A 25,541-nucleotide genomic window follows, 5' to 3' on the forward strand; every position below is an offset into this window, starting at 1 on the left:
ATCATCCAGATTTCTACAGTATTTCTGCTGTGTTGTATATATCCGATGAGCTCTACCAGCCTGTCAATATCTTATATTTGAAAGATTTAAAGACTATTTATGTTATGGTGAAATAAAAACAGTAAGCCACCACTCACCGTTGTTCTTTTATTTTTGTAACAGCCCAATATTTTAAAATGCACTAAACATCAATTTGTAGACAAGGAAACATACATATATCAGTATTAGCTGATTAACCAGTCAGTTCATTAAAAAAAATGAACTGGTTTCCAAAAGTTTTGTCACTTTTACTGACCATCAAACTGCCTTGTGTACCACAAATCTTATGGTCCACATATCTCTTTTCACCAACAAAAGATTGACACATCCCTTTCTGTTGTTTTAGCCCTAAATCATGCTCAAGAAATTCTATCATAGTCACAATCACATAACACTAGCATGAGTATTCACCATAAATAACTGAGTAATTAGACTGATCTGAATGAAAACACAACTTTTTACTATTACTGACCAACATCATACATAGAGTCAGAGTTTCATCACACAATGGATATCTAATTAAGGTTTTGGCTTTACTCCCAGACACAGAGCTAACTCATTTTTCTGGATCTTTCCGTCTTTGTTGACGTCGCAGTGACGCAGCAGAATGACGCGCAGCTTGTCCAGCTCAGGACCTGTGATGTTGGGCTGGAGTGAAGAGAAGAGGGAGTAAAGGGGAGGAGGAGTAAAACGTTTAGGAAATATGGCTTTATAACATGCAAATAGCACAAACGCCCTTTAACTTTCCACAGAACTGGCTCAAAAATGTTTCCACGTTCCAACTCAGCTTTAGAAATTAAAGAAAACATTTTCAATTTCATGAACTCTGCATACTCCTTGTGCGCTTTGTATGCTGATACAAGTTCATGTCTGAAGAGGAGAAAGGTAACTTATTAATCAAAGTGGGCGCGCCACAACAGCGAGACTGACTGGCTGGAAACTGTCAGTGAGTGTTTGAAAATATCACATGTGGTTAGGGTTATGGATTGGATGTGAGGGGGTTTGGTGCATTTATTGGCAACTCGAGAGTCAGATTTTATGATCTTTCTTCAGTTAAGTGAAACCAATGCTAGACGTGCTAACCATGTCTAATGCCAACCACATTAAGTGACATCCACTCATGTCAAACAGAACTTCCTTATTTACACAATGCCGCAACAGTATTTACCAGTTCACATTGTGGCTCATACATTTTGGGTGTAGTTATGAAAGATCCGGTACTGAGGATGTAACGACATCTGGTGGAATAAAATGCAAACTGCAACTAATTAAATAAACTCCACATATCCTCAAACTACAGTGGCCACAAAACATGTGAAAGGCCTGGTCAGAGTTCAGTGACCCTTCCACTGAGGTAAACATGGCAGTGTAACAGATGACATACGAAGAAGATATTTCACCACTCTATGTTTGTGATTTCATCTGTTATCTGATTTCTTTACCCAACTGTGGAACATTGGTACACAGAAATTATTGGAGTTTCATACCAAGTAGTAGCAGTAGTGGTAGTAATATGATCCAACTCAGAAGCAGTATTTTGCCAATTATTTCTAACATTTTAGTTAACACTAATCTGTTGTCTTAGTTTTACAATGGAACAAAGGACAATAGTAATCTTACCCTGACCAGCTCCATCATGTCTTTGACAAAGCCATCCACCTCAGGACCCTCCAGTGCTCCTGTCTTACTCTAAAACAAAGAAAAAGAAAGAAACAGAAGGCCAGAAGCCAAGAGAACACACACACACACACACACGCAAAACATATTACTTCTCATTATTTACATCTAATTAACTATTATTCAGAGATTTATTTTGTGAGTTTTTCTTTACTAAGACAGACAGACAGACTGAAACATATCCTGAAATGCTCAACTGATAGAAACAAAAGAGATTTTAAAATCCAACTAATGATGGCTGGTGGTGAAACACCTCCTGAAAATCTTCCAGAGCAAACAAAAATATATTTGGGAAAAATATACGGCTGATTTTTGGCCTCAACCTTAATAACCTGCTCTACTGTTTGGTTGAGCATATTTTTCAGTTACCAGAGCCTTTTTGACCACTCGGTTTAGCAATGCTGACAGTGAGTATATGTTAGAATAAAATACAAATAAATTTAAAATACAATTACAATACAATTACTTACTGTATAGCTAACCTGAAAAATTGAAAATGTCTTAACAGAGCTGGTTTTCCTGTACTAACAAAAGTGCAGAACTATTCCTAAACATGCATTTGTCAAAGAATTATTGTTATCTTTATTGGTGGTTATGTTATAAATATACTTCACTAGCACTAATAGACTGAATAACTATCACAATGACTGCAGAGAACTTCTCACAAAGCATACCTTAAGACTAAAGCCAGTAGAGGCAGAAACATTTCTGAAAGACCACTTGGTATAACAGACAACAAAAATATAATTTGGATTGACTAAAATCGTTGAAGCTTATCAGCATGTTCTGAGTCTGTTAGAGATGTGTGATCACTCAGAATGACTCATTTAACTCACCATCCCAGAATGTGACTTGATCACATAATGGTCGATCTGATTTCAGTGTATGATATTACAGAGGTAATTGGATCTAATTGGATTCACTGCCTCTTTCCCAAGCGTACACCTGCACACTACACCACACTGCAAATTGGAGAGCGCTATTAATCGGCAGAGACAAACACTGGCAGTGGTGACTTCTGCTTTGGATGGAAAGAGTAATGGGTTATTCTCTTTGTGCTGGCAGATGTTAAAAAGAGAGCAAAATGAAGAGTAGACTGAAGCCACAGTCTTTGCCACTCTTTGATATTGACAATGACCATACAAACTGTGAAGTCCGTCCACTCAAAGTGCAAATTCTAACACATCTCTGCTGCTTTGTGGTTACATACACTCATGGGGAGAAGAAGGTACGTCCTCTTTCAGTTTTTAAGTTTCATGTTTCAGGACATTATAAAAATGCTCACAAATGAAGTAAATACAAACTAGATGAACAACAAGACATGACAATTTAGATTTTTCATTAAAAAGAAGAAAGATAATGAAACTAAAATGCAAAAGCAATGAGGGAAAAATTGGGTAAACCCCATAGTTCAATAGCTTGTAGAAGCTCTTTTAGCAGCAATGACTTGAATGTCTCTCACATTATTGTAGAGAAATTCTGTCACACCCTTCTTTACAGCCTTGCTTCTGTTCATTGAGGTTTGCACATGTCTGAATTAGGTTACAACACATTCTTTTATTTTTCAGCCATTCTGCTGCAGACTTCCTACTGCGTTTAGGATCATTATATGACCCAATTTCGGCCAAACTTCGACCTCAGATTTGACTCTAAAGGAATCGCAAATACTGGTATACAGTAGAGTTTATGGTCAACTCAATTACTGTGAGATGCCCAGGTCCTCTGGCTGCAAAACAAGACAAAAATCAGGACCCCTGTGCTAGACAGATGGTATGAGGTGTTTGTGCCGATGTGCTTGGTTTTCACTAAAAGTGGTTGTTGCAGAATTATTATGGTTTGTTCAGATGCAACTTTGCGATCCTCAACACAAAAGCTTTCTTCTGACAACTCATTCAAACAAACCAGATCTGTTGAGTCTTTTTCTAATTGTACTGTCATAAACTTAGACATTCAACTTGCTAACTGAGACCTGTGGAGTCTCTATTTGGGTAGCTTACTATGTGTTACAGGGCTGCCAACTCTAATGCATTGAATGTGAGAATCACACAGCTGACACGTGTCACACAGTGACAAAACAATTCATAGCTGATAATGTTGCAATGTAGAAAGAGGAACCCTCAAAGTGCTCATGCAGTCAAAAGAGGAAGCACTGTGCAGTAAAAAGGTACTCCATTTTTCTTAGTAGTGCATGCTTGCTTAATGGGTTAATTACATGAAGATTTAGATTATCGAAGATTCAACATTAACTTAGCAAACTATTTGTATGGAAGATAAAATATTCTATTAATTTTACTGAATCTTATGACAGGAGCAGTTCCTTTAACCACAGAACTTTAAAATCACCATTTGCATGAATTTTTCCATGTTCTGTTCTTATGATTGGCTTTCATATAATTAAATTCTTACAGCGCAGTAATTATGACTCCCACCCAGTTTATAATTGTACTTACCACATCATAATGGTCAAAGATCTTCTCAAAGTCTTTCTTTCTCTCATCTTGACTGCAAGCCTTGAAAAAAAAGATGAGTTGCTCAAAATAAAGATAACAAAGAATGAAATGTATCTATTTAGTTAATTTGATACGAACAGACCAACACAGGCAACATACTTACATCCATGCTGAACTGGAGCAGGAAATTCTCATCTAGAGCTAAGATCCTTAAAGACAGATGTATGTTGAAATGGGGTTGTTTTAGTCAATTATATTTGCAGCCAATGCAGAAGAATGTAAACTGGCTAACCTTAGCAGTGCCTCTTAAACTGGCGTCTATTATCAAAAAAAAAAAGTACCTGGCCAAATCATTCAGATCCAAACGGCCATCTTTGGTTTTGTCAAAGATTTTCATCTGCAAGAGAACAAGTGCAGTGAAATAACCCACCCAGTGTGAATCTGCTGTATTAACACCACCTGTGACTTTAAGTAATATTTCTGTCTGATCGAAAACTTCTCAAATCTAAAATCCGTAAAACCATAGAAACAGGCTGCCTGAGGCTGGAAGTCTCTGTCGAAGCATCTCAGGAAGTTGAGAAATTTAAATATAATTGAAATTTTGTTCATCTCAAGTAAGTAGTCCCTCTGAAAATAGCTGATTTCCTTCTTTAAAACTTTTGTTTCATTTGACAGTTGTTGAATGGATAGTTAATTACGACCACTTTACAGCTGTTACCCATGAACTTTCACATGCCAAAAATGTTTTAAGGAAAGTTGATCTTACAGTCCTTTAAGCTCTTGAATGATACTTGAAAACTGCAAGATTCTACTCTTAATCATAGACTGTTTATGATTGGTGGGTGTGGCTTCCAGGTTTGAAAAGCGAAGCTATCACAAAAAAGCCTAGTTAACTGATAGATAGGTGATTTTGGAACAGACAAAGCATCACCTGTCTACAATAATTAATCACAAACCAGATCACTGATACATAATTAAACTGCTGCCTTCAAATGTTTTGATGGGCATACGATAGTCTTGCTTTATCCTGAGTACACCAGCCAAGTTTTACCTGAGTTTTACTAAGAAGGGTCTGTGGGTTTAACCTGAAAAGTGAGGCAGAATGTGTATGCATTACATTACTACCATTGTGTCAGTGTACTCCTCCAGCTTATCAGGCGACACCTCCTTGTGGTGCTGCTGAAACAAGTCTTTCAAGAAAGCCTGAAATGAAAAAAAATTTTACTACATCAAAAGACAGCAAAATGCCAGCTATGTATGAATACCTGGCAAAGGAATATGAATACATAAAATTATTCACATCAGTGGCATTTTGTCAGGAATCTCTACTGGTTGCACTGTTGTGTCAGCTTTACATTGACCAAAGTCCTGAGTAGACCAAGAACCTACTACTGACTCTATTCTCTCCACAACTCTATTCTCAAGAAAACAGCTGGTGTCTGAAGGTGAAAATGACAAAGATCATAGTGCAGTACAGGTCAGCAAATAATTGAGTTATAGGATGGAGCAAACTGCTGTTGTGTAAAGATGTGTGCACTTTGTTTGTTCCGACAACTTCACCTTCAGCTCCTGAGCTGATATGTACCCGCTGCAGTCGACATCATACTTCCTCCATATCTGCAAGGGATAGAAGAGTAAGACCAGTAAACGTTTAGATAATATTGGGAAACCGAGGATGTTTGAATACATCCAACTCAGCATGGCACTTTAAAATCGTTACGGCACGTTATGATTAGAACTAGCTTGCAGAGGAAATACCATTCTAAGTCAAATTTAGAATGGAGTACATTCAGAAACAGCACTTTACCAACACTTAAATCACAGTGGGAATCCAGCTAAGACAGCTCAGGTCTTCAGCTTAAATCATTTTGAGGGAAGATTTCATCCTACTTTGTACATGCTGCTGCTCCTATTTACTGATAAATACAACTCTACAGTAATCGCCTGTTGACTAATCTGATTTAAATCAAAATTTTAATGATTTAATCATTTTGACTGGGAAAGGCTTACATGTTGCAATATTCCATCATCTCTTCCTCAGAAATCATCCGTTAAATTAGTATTATTGACCTCAAATCAAAAACAGCCCTGACCATACATTAAAGTCTGTGGTCCCAAGATATAAAACATCAGTGGGGAAGCACTCTCGTAATGTAATTTGAGGAAGAACTGCTCCTCACAATGACTAAAAATCTCTTTCTACATTTCTTTGACCACTGGTCTTCAGAAATGTAATCTTAAATGTCGTATTTGCCTTGCATTTCATTTTATTCTCATAGTCATGCTTAGTGTACGACCATACCTTCATGAAATCAGCACTGTTGTCCAAGGGAGCCTCTCTGTGGAAAATTAACAGGAAGTTTTCATCCTCTGGCAGGATCATGTGGGCCAACTGGAAAACAAGTCAGAGAGCAGAGAACTGAGCAAAAATAGGCTCACCATGCATTTAAATCATGTCCTCTTTGGCCTCTGCTGGGTTTATAACAGTCATACAAACTTCAGAGCAGCTCAATCTATTCCAGCCTATTATTTTAATCTGTTTACAAAAAAACCAAGAGCTCTACAACACTCAACAATGTGAAATAAACTGGATCTTATTCAAAATAATGCGTTCATTGGATCCGGGGATTTTATGCTGTTTTAAAGTGTTAGGAAAGCTTCTTAGATTTTAAATAAAAAAACTTCTGAAATTAAAACTAAAGCTTTTTGCAAAGAAAACACTACAAAGAATAATGCACCAACCAGCCCTGTGCTCTGCTGGGTGGTCCATTGAGTTCATGTTGCTTTTCTCTTGCCTCTTGTCTTTTAACAAGATCAACAGCCTTCCATTAGCTGATTAAACTGGCCCTTAATGATCACTCTAATAAAATACTGCAGTCATTCAGGTGACAAAGCTGAAGTATGGCTTGCAGTCAGAACAAGCGCAGTGCACCAACAGTCTTGCCAATTGCAGAGGACTGATGCTGCTATAGGTTTTCCCATTGTTGTTTTTTTAAGACATTCATTCTGTGCATTGATAGAATAAGGCATGGTTAATTCATTATATAATCATCTGTCGAATTTGTTTTCACTCATTTTGCAGGCAACAAAATGTGGATAATTAGAGAGAAAATGTTTCTGCACATGATTGTTTGCTTTTTCAATTAATTAAATTTTTTCTTGAGGAGACTCTTACAATGGAAGGCCAGACCTACAGGTCGTCAGGAGTCACACTAGGAAAATGCATCGAGGTAGTGGTTTCATTCTCCAGACCTCTGCAAGTCACCCGCTCACCGACATGAACGGCTCATGGACAAAATGTAACAAACCTTGCATGTTTTGTTTAGTTTAACTTGTAAGTTGACACAGAAAATGTGTCAGTTTCTGATAATGACATAAAAGTGATTAAAAAAACATAGTATACCGTACATAAAAATGGTCATCTATTTTCAGTAGGCAATGTTACTTTTTTAATTCAACAAGGGAAAGGCTAATTCATATAGCGCACTTTAATCATTTAAACTGATGATCATGAATACATGTGTCACTTTAAACACATGGCTATATCAGGTATTATACTGATGCTTACGTTGCAGTAATAATGCAGTTTGTAATATTAAGTTGAGTTATGTCTTGTCTATTGATTGAACATTGTCTCAAGTACAAGTAGTACGACACTGCACTAGAGAAGTAACAGTACTTCATGCAGCTAAAATACAGGATGTTGTGGTTTTCTGATAAGCCTGCTGACTTCCTTGAGATGGCATCAGTTAGTACGTTTAGAGAAAAAGTATTATAAAAAAAAGTGGTCAGCTGAGACATCCTGCATTAGTGATACCGCAATAATACTATTAGGTTGACTTTCCATAACTCTTTATACCCAATTAAAAAAAAAAAAATTAATGTATTTCAGCAGAAGTTCTGATACAGAATAAGTGAAGCCACAAACACACAAGTAGAAGATTGCATTTTGACAAAGTGACTAGTAATGGCAGTACTTTACGAATATCCTAAGCACCGGGCTAACATCATTAGCTATCTCTGTTTGCCTAAACAAGACAGGACTAACTTCTGTGAATGCTATTCGTAGGCATTGCTACAATAGTTGCTACTGTTGCAGTTAACCAATAGTCATGGTAACATTTTAGAACATGAACATGTTGATGATATGATGTTGATAAAGCCAACTTAAACTGGTTTGCTATTAATTCACATGTCAGTGTACTTTGATAACTTTTAGCTGAAAATGCCCTGTGACAATGAATGCTTGTTGACTTTCAGTTGCACTTCCACTACTGTTCCTCATGTTATTTCCCAGTAGTTCTCCAGTGCCAGCTGTACTGTCACATTTTCACAAATATAGCAGATTTAACCATGAGCGACTCTGTAATCGGCAACACTCATTTAGTCGGAGCCAACTCCAAGCTGAATTTTAGGCATTCCTGCTACTGATCCTAAAAATGACCCAAGCGCGATCCATGCAAACAGATTTTCCATTTGGAACAAACATCATCGTCAAACAAGATCATGTTGGGTATTGATTGAGCAGATTTCTGGCATAAACTCTGAATTAGGTGTCAGAACTGGCATCAGGAGAGAAAAGTCATATGGGAAGAAGCCAGAAGGGCACTGAAGTCACTGTTCCTGCATCAGCCACAGTAAATCACTTCCTCTAACAGGCCACTTTGGAAGACAGATATTGATCCCCCCCAGTTTTATGAGTGAAAGCCAAAGCTTTTTGATCAATGGATGTAATATATCAAGGGAGTGGCCAAATATCCATGAAGGTTTTTTTTCTCTGGAGGACAGATAATTCACTTCATTACTCTGATGAACCATGGGGGCTACTCCTCAGCAAGAAGCTGCAGCAATTACTCAGAGTGGAGCCTGAGAGAGCTGCATCATCCAAATATGTCTTCATTCCATGGTAAACAGCTGCAGCTGTGGAGTTTTCTGTTAGATTTGATTTAATTGATCAAAAATATTCTGAGAATCAACCTTCATTAACTACAAGTAGTTTGTTTTGGATGTTTGAAAATCCCACAGGCAGGCTGAAAGGATCACTGGACTTTTTCCCGAACTGTGGTGCCATTCAGAATACACTTTTATTTGCACTGAAGTGCTATCCAGCACCTACGAAAGAGAACATAAATTGTTAGTGTCGGCGTTCAGTTTAGATAAAAGGTTTGCTTTCTGTGCTAATCTGTCTGTTTCTTCACTGCAAGAGGATGACTTGGCATGATCATCAGCAGCCCCAGAAACGGTTTCTTGTTCTTCTTGAAAAAGGCACATGTATCACTGTGATGGATACACAAGATAAATAAAAGATGAAGATAAGGACTACAGCGGAAGAAGAAGGAGGGGTAGTTATTAAAGAGAGAGGAGAGGGAAGTAGAATGAGTTTGCGAGAGGGCACAGGTGAAAGCATGAGAGCATTTGGATTAAAGAGGAAGTTGGCATAAGAGGTTTTCAGTGTGTAAAGTAATAGAAAGAAAGAACAGTGGTGTTGTGAGGAAAAAGGACCACAAATAGATCAAAGTCTATCAATGGACAATTGTGTTAACTGACCCAAATGTAGTGTAGATGAATGAACATACAGCTACTTTATCCATCCCATCGGTTACAATCACTGTTGAGTAACATGTCAGGGCAGGGTTTTACTGGCTTTTGAACTGACTCATTAATATATGTTGGTATTTTTGCAAACAAGGTATGAAATCAGACAATACTGTTTTTCCTATATAACCTAATGCTGTTTGCGTCTTCTGAAAAGCTGCCAGTATGTCTTTCACCCCAAACCTTTCCTCTGTTTTTGTCAGCAACAAGTTGATCCGGGCTTGTATCTAACCTCTCTATGTTGCTAACTTAAAGGCTTTATTTTTCAAAAAAGTAACTACCTTAACATGAAGTGACTTCTTGGACAAAATGTGTTTAACTCCATGGAAGAACGTCGCTATAACATCCCTGCAAGCACACACGTCTGCTACCTAATGCCTTGCTGCCAAACAAAACTGTAGCCACCCTCTATTAACATTGGCATTGAGTTAAACCTGAACATATGGTTGATTTAGTATAAAATACCAGTATGTGTGATATATCGCCATTCAGCCTAAAAATACAGTGAAATGAATTTTGATTCATATTGCCCCGCCCTAATTTTAATCTGCATAGTTGTTCATATTCCTGCTACACCTGATCCCAGAGAATTCAACTGGGGGGAAAGCAGAGAATTAATTTTGTACAAAATTTCCATGGTGAGAACAATATTTATGGAGACAGTAAATTAGATTATTAGTTGGTTGATATTAAGATCCTGTCAAAAAAAAAAAGCTGTAACAGTGGTGTAGTGGATGGCATTTAACGCCCCAAAATCAAGGATGCCAGACATCTGATCAAAGCCTATGCCAGCTGCAATAGGATGAGAGGTAGGCTACACCCTGGATTGGTCGCAAGTCAATCAAAGGGCCATATAGAGGAAAACCACACTCACTTGTAGGGCCAATATGGAGTAACCAATTTACCTAACATGCATGTCTTTTGGAGGTGGGAGGAAGCTGGAGCACCCGAAAAGAACCCACGCATATACAGGAGGAACACGCAAACTTGCATCATGAACAGCAAGTGCATTTCTGGCCAAACGGAGCTGATTGTAAGAACAACAAATACATTTAGTTGTTATCAGCAGAAGTTACTCAGAAGAAATATGTCATTGAATCGTCTGGATGTACCATCCAACTTTACCATTTAAAAGGTTAAATGTAGAATATTTATTCATGTGCTCTGCTTCTTTTTGCATAGTTGCTAATTCGTCATATTTCCAGAAAACATGGGTCAGCAAAGCAAAAATATTTAGATGCAGCTCCATGAAAAAAAGGATGCCTAACCGGGAATTGTCTCGACATGTTGCCTTGCTCCTCTTACATAACAGTTTTAACTCGTGTTTGGGACTCTGTTTTTGATAACTTTTTCTCATTAGAATATGTACTGCTTCTCATCTGCCAACAAATCTCAAATTCTAGAAATTTATCTGTTTTGCATTTGAAACTGCAAAAGGCCTTTAAGATTAATGTCAAACGTGAGCAAATGCCTACAGCCTGAAAATGACTTTTTAGTTTCATTGCCCACTTTTTGTTAGCATAAGTAGTAATCAGGCATCTATAATTTTTCAGAGGTAACCTTTCCAACATCGTGTACTGTACACAGTACTGTTCAAAAGTTTCGACTCACCAGTCCATTAATTTTGGATGAGCAGGTTTTTTTGGCTGGTGTAGTATTTTGTTAAGAAATTTCCAAATAACAGTGAAGTGAATGAAGGCATGAATTCAGACGGCTATACCTCTTGAATTTGTAGTTTCCCATCAGCAGTGACATCATAGGCAGACATAAACCTCTGCTTTAATCGCTGGATGCTTTCTTCTGTGACTTTCTCCTGTGGAGACAAAGTAGATTGTAAATGAAAGCACATATTTTTCTGTCTCCTATCCATGATGACGAATTCACATTCATGCATCTGTTTATCTATTCACAGAAATAGTGATGGAGTGAACTAAGTGATGGTGCAAAATGAAATGTGTAAAGAAAAAAGAAAGAATATAAAACCTTCCTTGAGTCCCGTTTATTTTTGGCAGTATCTCCATGGTTACTTTTTTCTTTCAGTGTCTGCATTTCTATCCAAAGCTATCTGCTATTGAAGTTTTTTTTAAGGCCAACAGCTCATTTGACTTGGTCTTTATATAGCACAACTTAAGTTATTTAGTTGGATTTTCACCTACAGCAAATTTAAATACAAAACTTGCTTAACCTATTTCGTAATTTGCAATTCAGTCTACATTTCTTTGCTATAACTAGAGAAAAAAACAGAATAGATACTTGCATTCATGAATCATTCACTTTAGAATAAGTAAAAAGAATTTTATCATGTCCTTAACCATATCAGATGACGTGGAATAGCAAAGTCAATGTGTTGCTCATTCATCTCAGTTTTCTCTTTTCCTGTGTAGACAAGAACTCATTTTAAAAGCCTGAAACCACTGAAGGCGAGTACACTTTCAGCTGCTGAAGTTATTCTAATTTGCACTCCAGCTTTCGACTTTCCTCTCTAACCACCAGTCATGGTACTGTAACTATAGAAACCTGTTCCTCCATGGTGCTAAAGTCTGAATCATTGCTTCGTGCAGTGCAGAGCACACGGTCTGCAGACTACAGGGTGCCAACATTTGACAGTATATGAGAAACTCTATTTTAGCCCCTGTGCTGTCCTGCTAATTGTAAGCATTTTGAAATGAACACGTTCATATTTAGTCATTTCCCCCAGAGCAAAATAACTAGTGTACTCTTTAGAGCTTTATTGACACTTTGAAACCAAGGTATATAGAGACATATTATGCTGCATGTGAGAAAATAATTGACAATATGTAGCAGCAAGGGGCTTTGCAATGTCTGAGTGTGATATTGTAGAGGAAATAGTAGTAGAATGATGGTAGCAGAAGCAGATAAGGGCATAATATAACAGAATGGTTTCAAAGCAGTTTTTTAGCCTGTGATAAATACATCGAACGCTCCTCCTCCTGAGGGCATTAGTGATGGAAAGCAAACATCAGAAAGACAAAATGGACGTGTGGTTGGTGGTCTGTTTGTTTTAGCACAACCACTTAGTATCCAAGGGAGTCCACACATTCTCACAAATATTCATTTGTAGAAGAGCCCGCAGTAGATGTATGCTTCTTAGGGTTTCCATTACAACTGGTCAGGGAAAGGGCTCAATCTGCAAATTAATCTAGTCAATGGAACAGCATTAACACTGTTCGGTAAACATGATGTGTCATTAGTGCACAAGCTCAAAAGTTCTTTTTCTGGTTAATTTATAACCAAATCAAAGTCTTGTCTTATGACACTGTCCAGAGCTCTATAATTGTGTTTGTTTTGCCTGACAACCATACAGGGACCCCACCCATACAGATAGATACAGTTTGGCTGCCCACAAAGCACAGATCATAGATATGGACAATTTCAAGCCATTTGCCTAAATGATGAGATCAAGCTTGTGTTTTCTAAAACTGTGTCCCATGAATTCATGAACCTAAATGATGGAAAACCAGGCACTGTTGTGAAGAGAAAAAAAAATCTAGTGGTTGTTGAACATAACAATATCATACTATAGAATGAATTTTAAAAAATCTAGGCTTCATTTAGAGGGTCATTACACTGTTAAAATGTGTTAAACAGAAGCTGCATTTCGACTGATATATGTGGCTTTATGCATTTTACATTATAGATGGAAATGATACCACAGTCTGCAGCTTACTTCCTGTTCAAGTACACCATATTGAACTGCTGTCATCACAAGTTATGGATGAATTCACCCAAATAATATGACCTTACCTGTGGACCCAGTCTTTTCATCATATGACGGAAAAAGTCATCCAGCTCTTTGCCCTCAATGTAGCCATTATCTATGAAAATTACAAAAAGTGATAAGGTTTGAAATGTAGTGAAGCAATTTCTTTTTTTTCAAATGAAAGCTGTTGAGAGGTGTTCATCATTCTACGTCTTCTCTATTGTTTTAAACCCCATCAAGACATGCCAATTCTTAGGTTTCATCAAGGCATTTCCAGAGAAATGCCCAAAATGTCATCTCTTACTTTTTGTAACTACATTGAACACGACACTTGGAAATTAACTCCTGATTCAAAGCTCATCATGAGCAAAGATTATCTTTTTTTTTAAATAGTTTTATCCTGAAATGGTAGATAAACACATGCACCATCTTTTAGGCATATTTATGGATGAAAAAAAGAATCAAGTCCTTAATGTTCTTACCATCTGCATCAAAGTGTTGCCAAATTTCCAGAAAACCAGCTGCATCGAGTTTATCAAAAGCACTGTCCATTTTTAAAAAGAAAAGTAAGCTATGAACTTTTATGCATAAAAACAAAAATGTCTGAGATGACACAATATGTTGCACTGTTCAACAGCCTACTTTGGGTGACATATGCTCTTTGCGACTAAGTAAAAACCCCACCCCCTCTGTGTGTGTGTGGTGTGTTTGTGAAAGAGAGACAAAAAGGAGGCACCATGTACAGCAGGTTCATAGTGTATTCGCCATCTGGTGGCCGTGTTGTTACACTGCAAATCAGACTCTGCATAATAAGACAATTCAGAGTTTGAAGCTTGAAATATTAATATTTGTTTGAAGATATGTCAAACTCCAGAATCTACTGACCTCTGACTAAGTGGAACGATTGATGTATCAAGGCTGACATGCAAACATGCCATTTGTATTTATGCTACTGATAATTATTTTCTAAAACTTGTTGAAAGTAAAACCGGTTACATGTAAAACAAATCATTACAAAGATCTCATCTGTACATTTATACAACATAATGTACAGATGAAAAAAAAACAACAAAGGATCGAGACATCACTGGCCACTGTTTGCTTTTTTATTCCAAATAAGTTACAAACAAACCCCTAGTATAGTAGTGTACTTAGTACCAAAACAATATAAGATTTGCTGTGTTCACGTAGGGGTGTGAATGTATCGCAGTGTGTATATTACATGTGCTATTATTACACATACATACACACACACCTACATGTATGAAAGCATATATATATACATACAGTACAACTCACAGCCACATCATGCAGTCACACACATAGACTCAGAAGTCTAGATTTAATGCTACTAGTTCAAATTTATGTTTCTACACTCTGAGAACCAACAGAAACAAAGTGGATGCTCATTTTACAGGACAGATTGGTGCTCATCAGTCTCGCACACAAAGCATCAGAAGCTCACGTTGCTGCCTGGTAAAATCCACACACATAGTAAAGAATAGTAGAGGGTATCCAGGTAATCTCCTCCCATTAGGAAAGGTTCAAAATGCCAACAAAAATGCAGCACACAGCCACATGTATCTGCTTTAAACACACTGAAAAGTAGACGCATATTGTTTTTTTTCCTTGAAAAGCTTTGAGACAAAAAGTGATGCAGTTCTATGGACAGAGTAAGTATATACAGCAAGGACAGGGATATTTGTAAACCATGTTTAGTGCCAGGGGAGTAAAATGTCATTGCAACCCCACAAAAAGACATCAACAGTCACCACTATGGAAGAAAGGTGCGCCAGCAAGACCTTTGGCCCTGATTTGAATTTGACTCTTTTACAGTACAATGCGGTATAACCTGTGCCCCTTTCACATGGAACATAAGTAACTAACATGTAGTGCACAATTAATGTTAACATTGAAGCACAGTTTGGCACACAAGTAGTAAAAGTTCATAATAATAAATAAAAAGTAATAAAAATCATATAGATGCCACACATGATGTGGCAGTATAGATGTGGAGTATAATGCTGCACACATGTCATACTGAGGGATTTTAGGGGTTAAGACAGCTGCAGGGATGGCTACATAAGGTTTAAACACAGCGAACTGACAGCACAGCACCATATTCAGTGAATCTGGGTTTAAGTTGAATGATCATCAGAGGTATACACTTTTGTTTTGTTTTTATTTTCTTGGTCATGATTACCAAAAACTGGCAAAAACCACAACGACAATATGACATTAATGCAGCATTAACAGATTGCATGGCGTCATCTCGGCCCAAAACTATATATACAGTGTTTTTAAAACTGCATGATTTTCTAACAGGGAAAGGGGCACAAACCTCTGAAAGCCTGTTAATAGCATGAATATTTTTGTATAACAAATTTTAGAACATGTTTGCAAACTGTAAAGCAGTGTGAAAAGGGCATTTCTTGCTCTTAGGAAAAGAAAAACCAGAAGAATCAGCCTGAGACTTGTGTTAATGTTAAGCGGAGGTCTGTGTGGTTAAAATACAGCTACTCTCCTTTTACTTTCACACTTTTTATTATTTTTTTTTTATTTATTTTTTTTTAAACAGACAGTATGATTGCCACCTAATGCCATGATTTTGTTCATAGGCAGAATATTAAAGAATAGTTCCATTCTGTGCGAAAAGCAAAACAGGGATAACTGTAAAAGACGTGTAGGAAGAGGGGTGTGTGAGGGCTGGAGTCCTTCAGTGTCCTGCATTCGCACAAAGAACACGCCGAAGAGGTTACTGTCAAACTCTTCTATGACATTCCTCTTTTTGCGGAATTTATTTGCGGTCACTGGACAATTAGCGCACAAGAGGAATCCTAATGTGGGCCATTAGTGGTTTCCGAGAACACAGGATCCATCTCTCTTTAGGAGAAATTCAGAGTCTGTCAATTTAGCCAAGCAATTAATGTTACTTGAACTCAAAAATGCTACAAATAAAACAGTTCAAAGTTGATTTAACCAGCACACACTCAAGAAAAATGGCCCCTAGTTACAATTACACTCCGTATTGTCTATAAATGACATACCCAAACTCCTGTCCATAACCAGCAAAAAAAAAACACAGTGTCTACCTATAACAGTGTTAGTTAACAGTGCTAAAGCCATATTGATTATCAAAGAAGTTAAAGTATATGTCATACGCTTCGCTCCAGCTCTCGCACGCCAAATAACTTGACTGGACTTGGTCTGTTTGGGTGTATGCTTTTCCTTCAGACTTTCAGTTAGGAGATGAGCAATCCAGCTAGATCCCAGTGGATAGTAGTGGTGGTACTGACATAAAATTACAAATACATCAAATTCACGGTAATGTTGCCTGTGCTGAGAAGCTCGGCTGACACCTGTATATTCCTGGACAAGAAAAAAAATGAATTTGCATAATGGATTCAGTTACGTCTGAGGTCCGGAGTAAGTAACTTGCATGTACTGAAAATAGCATTTAGTAAAATCTGTACAAATGTGTTGAAAGGAAAAATTCCACTGTGGTCCTGCTCTGCTCATGTGTCAGTCTTCAAGTATAACTGTTATTTTGTGTTTGGTCCCTGGGAACAAGCTATGGCAGCTAACAGCAAAAAGACAGCACATTGTTAGTTGCAGATGAAGACTCTGGCTCAGTCTTGCGGCTGTTTTCTGAAAGCATCTTACCTCATTTTCAGTAGTTTACAAACTGACTTAACTTTAGGATTTATCATTGACTGACTGTATGAGCTCGATCTGCTCTTGATGATGTATGTTCTCAAACCCTGAAGAGTTAGTAAGTGAGTTAGAAACAAGGATGAGAGCAGATCTGGAGAAAAGGCCGTTTGTGAGAAGGAAGCTCTTGTGAGATTTAGCACAGTTTTTGATTAGCTACGCTGACGTGATGTGACTGTTGCAGTCGGAATTTCTACCAAATATATCATACATAATTAAATCCAAACTGAAGCTTAAACTGTGCATTTCCTTGTACTCCAGCAGGTTGTCTATAGCAGGTGATCTATATTTCGACCTGTGGGTAAAAATTGTAATAGAAATTGGATCATGTCAGTAATATTCCCATTCGAATGCTTTTCTATAAGTAAATTAGGGACCTGTAAACATGCTCATATCAATATAAAGTCTTTATCAGCCTCCTCCGCGGAGTCGGACGACTTCTTTCTTGCTGCTTTGGCCTTGTCTGGGTTTGGAGATTTGTCCTTAGTCTTGAAAGAACCGTGATCATCAGAATTGGTACCTCGAGGACCGGAACGTGAAACAGTGTCGGATGCGGACCTCGCTGAAAATAAGAGAGACAAAAATTACAGTGTTGATAATGATTAGAGCAAAAATTAAAAGAAATAAATGACCAAGAGATGGATTCTTGAAATATAGTGCATTCTCATACTTGTAATTGATATTAACCCACCACGAGTTTTAAAATTTCACTGGGATCTGAGATCTCGACATATATAAAAACTGTCTGGAACTCTTTAGGATACTGTTAAGTAACTATGTTTGCTGCTGTTATTCCACATACGATCACAAAGCCTGAGAAAAAAGGGCCTTAAAGCCCTGTGGGTTTAATCAAGAACAAAATAGTTGCACAAAGTAGAATGTATGAAAGGTGCTTTCCTTTGACAGATCACTAAAAGCCCGAGTGACAGAAAAGATCAAACATGGTTATATTCATGATTTGGCCAGTAATGATAATACTTTATCATCATGATTGCAGTAATGTTTATAAATCATGTTTGCTCTGTGGGGGAAAGTTTGTAGCCTCGATCCCGTCTGTAGATTCAGATTATTCCTGGAGCTGTGCTTATCATTTACACTCCAAATGACTGTCAGTTCATTCTGGGATTGACAGACACAGACTTAAATGTTAAAATGTAATGTGTCTGTTACATAATGCATAACAGATGGGAAGGTAGTGGGAGAGAGGGACTCATGAGCTAAATCTATCAGCCACTATAAGAGAGACAACAGCACCCTCCATGGACTGAATGCCAACACTGTCTGATTGTGACACTGAGATCAAACATTAATCAGCCTGGCAGTTTTAAATAACAGAGAGACCAAAGGGGGGGGTTACTATTTTTCAGCTGCGCATTTCATTGCATTTTCAATGCAGTTGAAAATCTGTGTACTTGCATGAACAATATCAGGTCACCAGGTGGAGAGACTTAAAGCTCGAGACAGATTCTGTTCCTCACCTTCCTGAGAGGTTTTGTTGGAAGAAACTCCTGGCTGCAGACTGGTATCTTTGTCTTTCTTCAGTGTTGAAGAGAGGACAGTAACTTTCGGAGACACACCTCCACTACTGGGGGAATCTGAGCTGTCATCTATGTGAAACATGATGAAAAAAAAATCTCATTAGTATAGGACAAAATATAAATGTTTTGTTAAATTTGGATGTGTACCTTTAAGAAGTAAAAGGGCAAACAAATTTGTAGTTAAAAAAAAAAAAGTAATCACAGGATTGAAACTCCTTCACTGTGGCAACTTGTCCATATCGAGGAGTCGGACTGTACCTGTGCTCCTGCTGCTACTGTTCGTCCTTGGCTTCTGTGGGATGGTGGGTCGAGCAGCAAGCGCAGGCTTTGCTCCTTGTGGCACTGGTGGTTTAGGGCTTACTGGTCCCGAGGGGGAACTTGAGGAAGATGCAGCCTTGAGACGAGTGGCTAGTTCAGGCTTAGTCTCACCACGTGTTGAGGTCTTTTCTGTAGCAGCAGAGTCTGCTTTAATAATGGAACCACTTGGAGACCTGCTCTCTGTAGTCGTAGAATGGGGCTTAGCTGATGACACATGCAAGCACGCATATCAACAAATGAAATGAGTTCAAATAAAAAATAGGACAGCATTTTCAATTAATCTTTCAGGTTTAGTCTCAGGTTTACCTGTCGAATTGCTGTCGGGCCTGTCAGGGCTGGAAGACTAGAAGAGACACAAGGACAAACAAAAATGAGACAGTTTTACACATACTTATTTACAGTATATCTCAAATGTTTTGTAGCGTCTGGAGAGGTATAATGATGCACACAGTTTGGTGACAATGGGGCACATGGGAGAGCTTTCTCTCACAAAGGTGCAGCTCACACAGTCAGAGACTGCATTGATGACCTGCTTCCTGAGCAGCGCTCTCCATTTCCCCTGCATATTCTCACACAAACACCAATACAAAGTGAAACGAAAAAAAAAGGAAAAAAATACTTTTACAATGTAAACCCTGTTATAAAATCCCAAACCTGCAAATACTAAACTGTCTTACAGAGCGCTGAGTCAAAACTAAACTGGAAAACAGTATTTTTTTCTTTACTCTATCAGTCATCATTTGGGTTTTCGTGCTTCCATCTTTTTGACTCCACATCCATCTCCCCCTCTTTTTGGCATCTGCTAGAGAATCGAGGTCATTTTGGTTTTTTATGTCAACATGTTGTCAGCCTGAAGATATAAAGTCCCAGCGTCTTTCTGTGCCGGTGATTGTGGATGCCTCTGATTTTATAAATCCTCCCCTGGAAACCACATTCACTGACTGTTGAACAAACTAGCTTTGACAAGCGGAGGCTGAACACCTAAAGCCCTTTGTGCTCAAAACAATCTTGTGAGTGCTTATTTAAACAAAGATATCTAAGCTCAGAGACCGTCTGAATTGTCAAACATCGCTGTTATAACATAGTTTTCTTTAACTTCAATGAGGGACTGAAACATACAGTTGGTATATGATATTTATGCAATTTATGTCAATCAACATCATAATCCGGTCTTTTTAGGCTCGGAGGAGTCTCCCAACCATCACTAAAACTGCTGTGCCCTAATTTCTCGTCCTTTCTCATCTTTATTGTGACTTCAGTATTTTTTTGGTTTAAATGACTTCACTTCACCTTGTATGCTCTCCTCTCATGTTTGGCCTTCATCTCTGCCAGGAGGCCGCTGCCCATCATCTGCACCCCAGGGTACCGCTTCCCTCCCTGAGGACTTCCCCTGCCGTCTGAACCCTCCCACGGTTCATCTATGGAGTCTGGGGTCCTCGGCTCCTCGGACCGGTCCGAGCTGCTGCTGTAGTCAGTAAGCTGCGAGCGGCTGGAGGCGTCTCTGGAGTGGAGACAGGAATTGTTTGTGAAGCTGCGGCTGATATAATAAAGAGACTGATTTAGTGAGTGTCCAACTGTTTGATATTGTTCCGTTTACCTGGACTTTGGCTCAGGACTCTTAACTGCTACCTTTGGAGAGGAGGGCTCCTCTGGGATGGTGACTACTGGAACAGAGGCAACAGACGCTGAGGACGTACCAGTAGATGCTGGAGCTGCCTGGTTTTTGTCCTGCTTATCTGATTTGTCAGATTTATCTGATTTGGAGGATCTCTTGATGAGGTTTAGAAATCCTCCTTTACTCTTTTTCTTCTCTCCATCCTGAGATTCTGAACTCTTAAGGGAACGTCTTAGAGGAGGCAAAACAAGAAAGCCATAAGATTTACAATGCAATGTTTATGAGACTGAACAGAAGAAAACAGTGATTTCCAGGAAGAAGCACACTTTGGTAATTCTTCTACTGGATGAAATAAAATGCAAGGAAGTAATTTATCAGGACCATAATCCTTACTTTGAATCCATCTTGGTGACTTTTTTAGAGAAGAACTCATCCACTCCTTCGTCCACCCTTCCCATGAGGCCGTTCTGTTCCCCATCTTGAGATGAAGTGCTATTGATTTGCTGAAAGAAAAAAGATAGAGAACCTGATGCCTTATCAGAAACATCTGACCAATGGCAGATCTGCTCTTTCTGTGTAAATATGAGCACTTGCATTGTTGCCATTTAAATACTGCATTGTGCTTTGCTTGAGCTTATTTGGCAGGAAGGCTTTACTTACAGGTATTTTGCTAGAATGTGTTTTTTTGTTCCTCCGAGGTCGTAGTTTGGTGAAATGCTGCAGTTTCTTTTCTTCCTCAGATGGCAATTCAGCAATCCCTCCTGGCGGCCGTTGGTCCAGCTTAGGCATGAACAAAGATGGAGTTGATGGGGTTTGAGAGGAAGTGGAATTGTCCTCCACGTGGACTGGAACATCTTCCAGGGCCTTGTCCAGGTCAAACTCCATTTCTGCAGGTTTGCATTTGATAAAATTGGAGGAGCACCTCTCACTCACAGCAGAGTCAAATAAAGATCAACACTGAGGAGTTCTTACCATGCACAAAATAATAAGAGTATGCCACCCTTAACTATCAAATAAACTTCTCATAGCCCAGAGCAGAATTAAAAAACAACTATTTCTTTCTAATAGTTCTCAATATCACATAGAAATGTAAACTCACCAAAGGCACGAGACACTGGCCGCAGCATTCTGCTATGGATGCTTTTCCTTTTGGATTTAGGAGTCATCTAAAGAGAGAAAAAGATTATTGGACACTTTTACAAAAAGAGAAATAATTATTTCCACAGTTTACAATCTATACGAGTAATGACTAAATGAGTATTGTTTGGTAAGATTTTGTATGTGCATATACAGCGTATAATAAAAGTAATGTGACAGAGAATTAAAAGTAGTATTTGTCTTTTGCACTGAGACCAATCAAGATTTAATATGTCAAATCAACTTAAGTCAAGTCTGAATTCATAAGAAAACATTACACATTATCAGCAATATTTGTTTCCAGTGTTAAATTCACCACTCTTATGCGCTATAGTGTCCTCCTCTTTGTTGGTGGTTTTGTAATGACGGTAGGAACAAATGAGTAGCAGACATTTACATTTGGACAAGAACGTCTTGAAAAAGGGCTAACGAGGCAATCTATCAAATCTGTGAAGTTTTCTCGTCATTATTCATCCTTAAATGTTAAAAGTCCTAATAAGACGGCTTGCTGAGGGTCATTTGCTTCCACATATTTACGCGTTTCCAGAAAATAAGTTGTTAACAAAATCTCCAGAGCATTTTATTGGCTACAAAAACTAGTGTTCGTTCCCGAGTGCACAGGGAGTAATCAATGTTTTAAAAGAATGTTTTAACTGAAATACCATTCCGAATACCTGCAAAATTACTTTTTTGCCATTTATGGGCCACATACTGATGTTAAGGTGGTGTACAGAGCAAGACTGAACATATAAAAATACTTAAACATGTAATAAGAATACAAGGGGACCCTCATAAACCAAAGATACTTTAAAGAATATACACACATAACAAACATTGTGGCTTCTTGCTGAGTATTGTTTAATTATGATCCACAGTTACATGGTGGTTAAGACAGACATTTAATGATGCTTTTAATGAAGATGAGCAGTGTGGGAAAAATAAGGAATTCTGTGAAAACATTTTTTTTCAAAAAACCACTAAGAAGGATCGATGAATAACTGACAGAGTGCATCTTCTGTACTACCTGTACTTTTTTTATAGAGATGGAATACTATAATACAGTCTTAGAGAAGCTATAGAGGATTGTCTAGCGAGCGAGAACAGTGAAAAGACAAAAGAAGACAAAAGAAAAGTGTATAGAAAGGGAGACATAGAGGGATAGTCCAGAATTACTTACACTAGTGCAGCACAGAGTCTCCAAGGAGCAAAGGTAGAAAAGACAAGAAGGAACAGAGGAAAAGGTTGAAGAGAAAAGAAGACAGAACACAGTAAGGCTTTAGGAAGAAAATGAATCAGACAGCCATGCAGCTATGAAAGAGCAGAAAGTAGGTGATAGAAGATCAAGAGGGGGAACAAAAACATAAAAGTGGGAATAACTACAAAGAAGACCAAAGAAAGACATTGGACTTGAAGAAAGTGCTCTTTTTTGATGCAAACTGCACCAAACTCTTCTCTTCCATCTGATTTTATTGATCTTTGTTTTGCAAATGCAAATTATAGCATAGTTAATTAAACATAAATAAACATTTCAAGATAAAAGGAACATGTAAAGATTAATAAAGTATTCATAATAAATTAATTCATTTGAACAGATGGCAAATAAACATGTAATGTTTTTCCTAGTTTCTGCATTATCTTCATCAAGGTGGCTTTGTGTTTTGTTTGATTTGTTAGTTTGTTCTTAGGATTATTCAAAAAGTAAACAGGTCAGTTATGTCATAAAAACTTCCTGCGTGATATTGTGCAGTGCCCCCTTCTAACACTGAATAGGACTTTCCCCATTTTGGCGTCCTGTCATGTAAGCCAGGTCCTTTGGCTGTAGTGCATCAGGCCTTTTCTACTGAATAACATTGACTCTTGATCAGACTGATATTTGTGGAACTTTAACGAAGGCTCCGCACTGACAAAAAACATCTCACTGCACTGTCCTGCTGGTTGAGGCTGCTTCCAGCTGGGATGCGTTTCCCATTCACTCGGCCCATACACTTAACCACAAACAAAACATCCACATGAATGGCAAACCCAAGGTTCCCAAGCAGAACACTGCTCTCTAATCAAATGGCCCATGTTATTCTCTTCACATGACAGTGGGTTTAATGTTGTAGCTGATGTGTATTTTTTCTAATTTAAAAAAAATGTAAGCTGTGTAGTTAAGACAAAATGTGTTGCAATTGTTTTCACTCTCAATTCAGTTACAAAAGAAAAAACTTTGAATTATTAGAAAGGACTCATGAAACCTACAGTTATATACTATAATGTCTTAAATTAACTGTGGATTCTTATTTCTAAAAATGTTACGCACACCTGTTGCAAACCATTACCTACCATGCATGTTTCAAGATCATCAAGCCTCTCAGCCTCCAGTATTTCAGTTGATGCCCGTTTAGGAATCTTCTCCTCTGGGACATCTAGATCCACAGATTCCTGCTGCACCAAGGGACGACCTCGTCGTACCAGGTGGTCTGCCTGAATGGAGAAGAGATGAGAAAAACAAGGGAGAGATGGTGTGAGCGAAGCTAAGCGGTGCGAGGGAAATGGAGAAGAAGACGATATGTAGAAAAAAGCTGATTAACAGAGGAGAAAATAAAATATAGAGTAAATGACGTAAAATTTGCATTATGCTTTTTCTTTTCTGGTTATTGAGAACTCAAGTAATAGTGGTGAGCTTTAAATAAGTCCAACAGTTCCTGTGAATAAACCAGTTTTTGTGTAGTTGGGGGGCTCCTCCACCAAGGAAGCTTTGTGTAGAGTTTGGTGGATTTGATCCAGATATAAATACCTTCATTCAGTCTTGGTGGACTATGTGGTCTCACCCTGCTCTTGTCTTACCAGTGTGTGTTGTGATGTAGAGAGAGCCTCCAGAATCTCATCAACGATGCGATCAGACAGAAAGGACGCCAGACTCAGTTTCACTTCACTGACAGAGAAAGAATCAATTTAGGAGGGGAAAGACAGAGGATGAGAGGGGATAATACAACAGCAGAAAATATCGAAATGCAACCACCAAGGGTACATTTTCCCTCTTTAAAATGTTTAAAAGAGCTTAACCACTGGAAATAATGACTACATTACAGCGCTTACGAATACTTCATAACCAACAAGCACATACACACCTGATCTTGTTGATAATATCAACCCCCGACTGCTCCAGGAGAGTTTTGGTGACAAAGCTTTTAGGTACAACCATCTTGGCTGAGCTGGCCTTCATCAGGTCTGGACGAAGATTACTCCTCCTCATCACATGAGGACACAGAGATTCTGCTGCATCCATCATTGACTTTAACAAAGTCTGGAATAAACATTGGGAAGAGTAGTCACATTGATCTGATAACACAACAACAGGCACGAATCTTCTAATTGTGGTAGAATTTTAAAAAAGTGAAAAAAAAGGGCTTATGTTCTTCAGGAACATCTTAATGTTTATTTCTTGTTGCCGTGATGTCTTTTTGCTTTAAAATTGCCATTTTTTCTGCATTGATGCCACGAGCTTTGTAAAGCGATATTGATTCTCAGTGACAGGCACAAATAATAATACAACTGTTCTGAATCTTCTGTCAGAATATCCTACCTGCAGTTGCTGGTCCATGACAGTGGTCACCTCCCCAGCCATGGACTCTAGTTTCTCCTGGATGGGACCCACTGATGAACTGTTCATTTCCTCTCTGGAGGCTGATCCAAGGTGGTAGAGGTTAGGGAGCAGCTGGACACACACACACACACACACACACACACACACACAG

General features: G+C 38.3%; 2 protein-coding genes across 3 annotated transcripts in view; both read right to left on the minus strand.

The window, feature by feature from the left end:
- Positions 1-146: 146 nt before the first annotated feature.
- On the minus strand, positions 147-14,165 carry LOC140316690 (secretagogin-like). The gene is made up of 11 exons (XM_072394621.1): positions 13,965-14,165; positions 13,527-13,597; positions 11,482-11,574; positions 6,469-6,558; positions 5,727-5,783; positions 5,292-5,369; positions 4,508-4,563; positions 4,330-4,375; positions 4,167-4,226; positions 1,660-1,728; positions 147-687 (listed from the first exon to the last, which is right to left on the minus strand). Exons 1-11 carry the CDS (start codon positions 14,032-14,034, stop codon positions 559-561), a joined length of 819 nt encoding a protein of 272 aa, XP_072250722.1. The 5' UTR covers positions 14,035-14,165; the 3' UTR covers positions 147-558.
- Positions 14,166-15,098: 933 nt separating this feature from the next.
- Positions 15,099-25,541, minus strand: part of LOC140316691 (F-actin-uncapping protein LRRC16A-like) — a 58,806-nt gene continuing 48,363 nt past the window's right edge. The window contains exons 26-39 of one of the 2 annotated variants that reach the window (XM_072394622.1): positions 25,370-25,501; positions 24,915-25,090; positions 24,631-24,718; positions 24,127-24,267; positions 22,979-22,996; positions 21,764-21,830; positions 21,325-21,551; positions 21,058-21,167; positions 20,647-20,895; positions 20,340-20,550; positions 19,356-19,392; positions 18,990-19,253; positions 18,672-18,800; positions 15,099-17,755 (exon numbers count right to left, since the gene is read on the minus strand). In XM_072394622.1, coding sequence (XP_072250723.1) covers positions 17,583-17,755; positions 18,672-18,800; positions 18,990-19,253; positions 19,356-19,392; positions 20,340-20,550; positions 20,647-20,895; positions 21,058-21,167; positions 21,325-21,551; positions 21,764-21,830; positions 22,979-22,996; positions 24,127-24,267; positions 24,631-24,718; positions 24,915-25,090; positions 25,370-25,501 — 2,022 coding nt within the window. In that variant the 3' untranslated portion in view covers positions 15,099-17,582. The remainder of the gene's footprint in view (positions 17,756-18,671; positions 18,801-18,989; positions 19,254-19,355; positions 19,393-20,339; positions 20,551-20,646; positions 20,896-21,057; positions 21,168-21,324; positions 21,552-21,763; positions 21,831-22,978; positions 22,997-24,126; positions 24,268-24,630; positions 24,719-24,914; positions 25,091-25,369; positions 25,502-25,541) is intronic. The other variant, XM_072394623.1, reaches the window with a different exon arrangement.

The sequence above is a fragment of the Leuresthes tenuis genome, unplaced genomic scaffold (assembly GCF_036924035.1).
Source record: "Leuresthes tenuis unplaced genomic scaffold, fLeuTen1.0.hap1 SCAF_10, whole genome shotgun sequence".
Taxonomy (NCBI): domain Eukaryota; kingdom Metazoa; phylum Chordata; class Actinopteri; order Atheriniformes; family Atherinopsidae; genus Leuresthes; species Leuresthes tenuis.

What these genes read in the sequence shown, in the direction of transcription:
- LOC140316690 (XM_072394621.1), bottom strand. Translation starts at nt 14,034, where the DNA reads ATGGACAGTGCTTTTGATAAACTCGATGCAGCTGGTTTTCTGGAAATT. An exon ending in TATCAGCTCAGGAGCTGAAG is followed by an intron (nt 5,370 to 5,726) that starts GTGAAGTTGTCG and finishes TTTTCATTTCAG; the next exon opens with GCTTTCTTGAAAGACTTGTT. An exon ending in TCTTTGACCATTATGATGTG is followed by an intron (nt 1,729 to 4,166) that starts GTAAGTACAATT and finishes TCTTTGTTTTAG; the next exon opens with AGTAAGACAGGAGCACTGGA.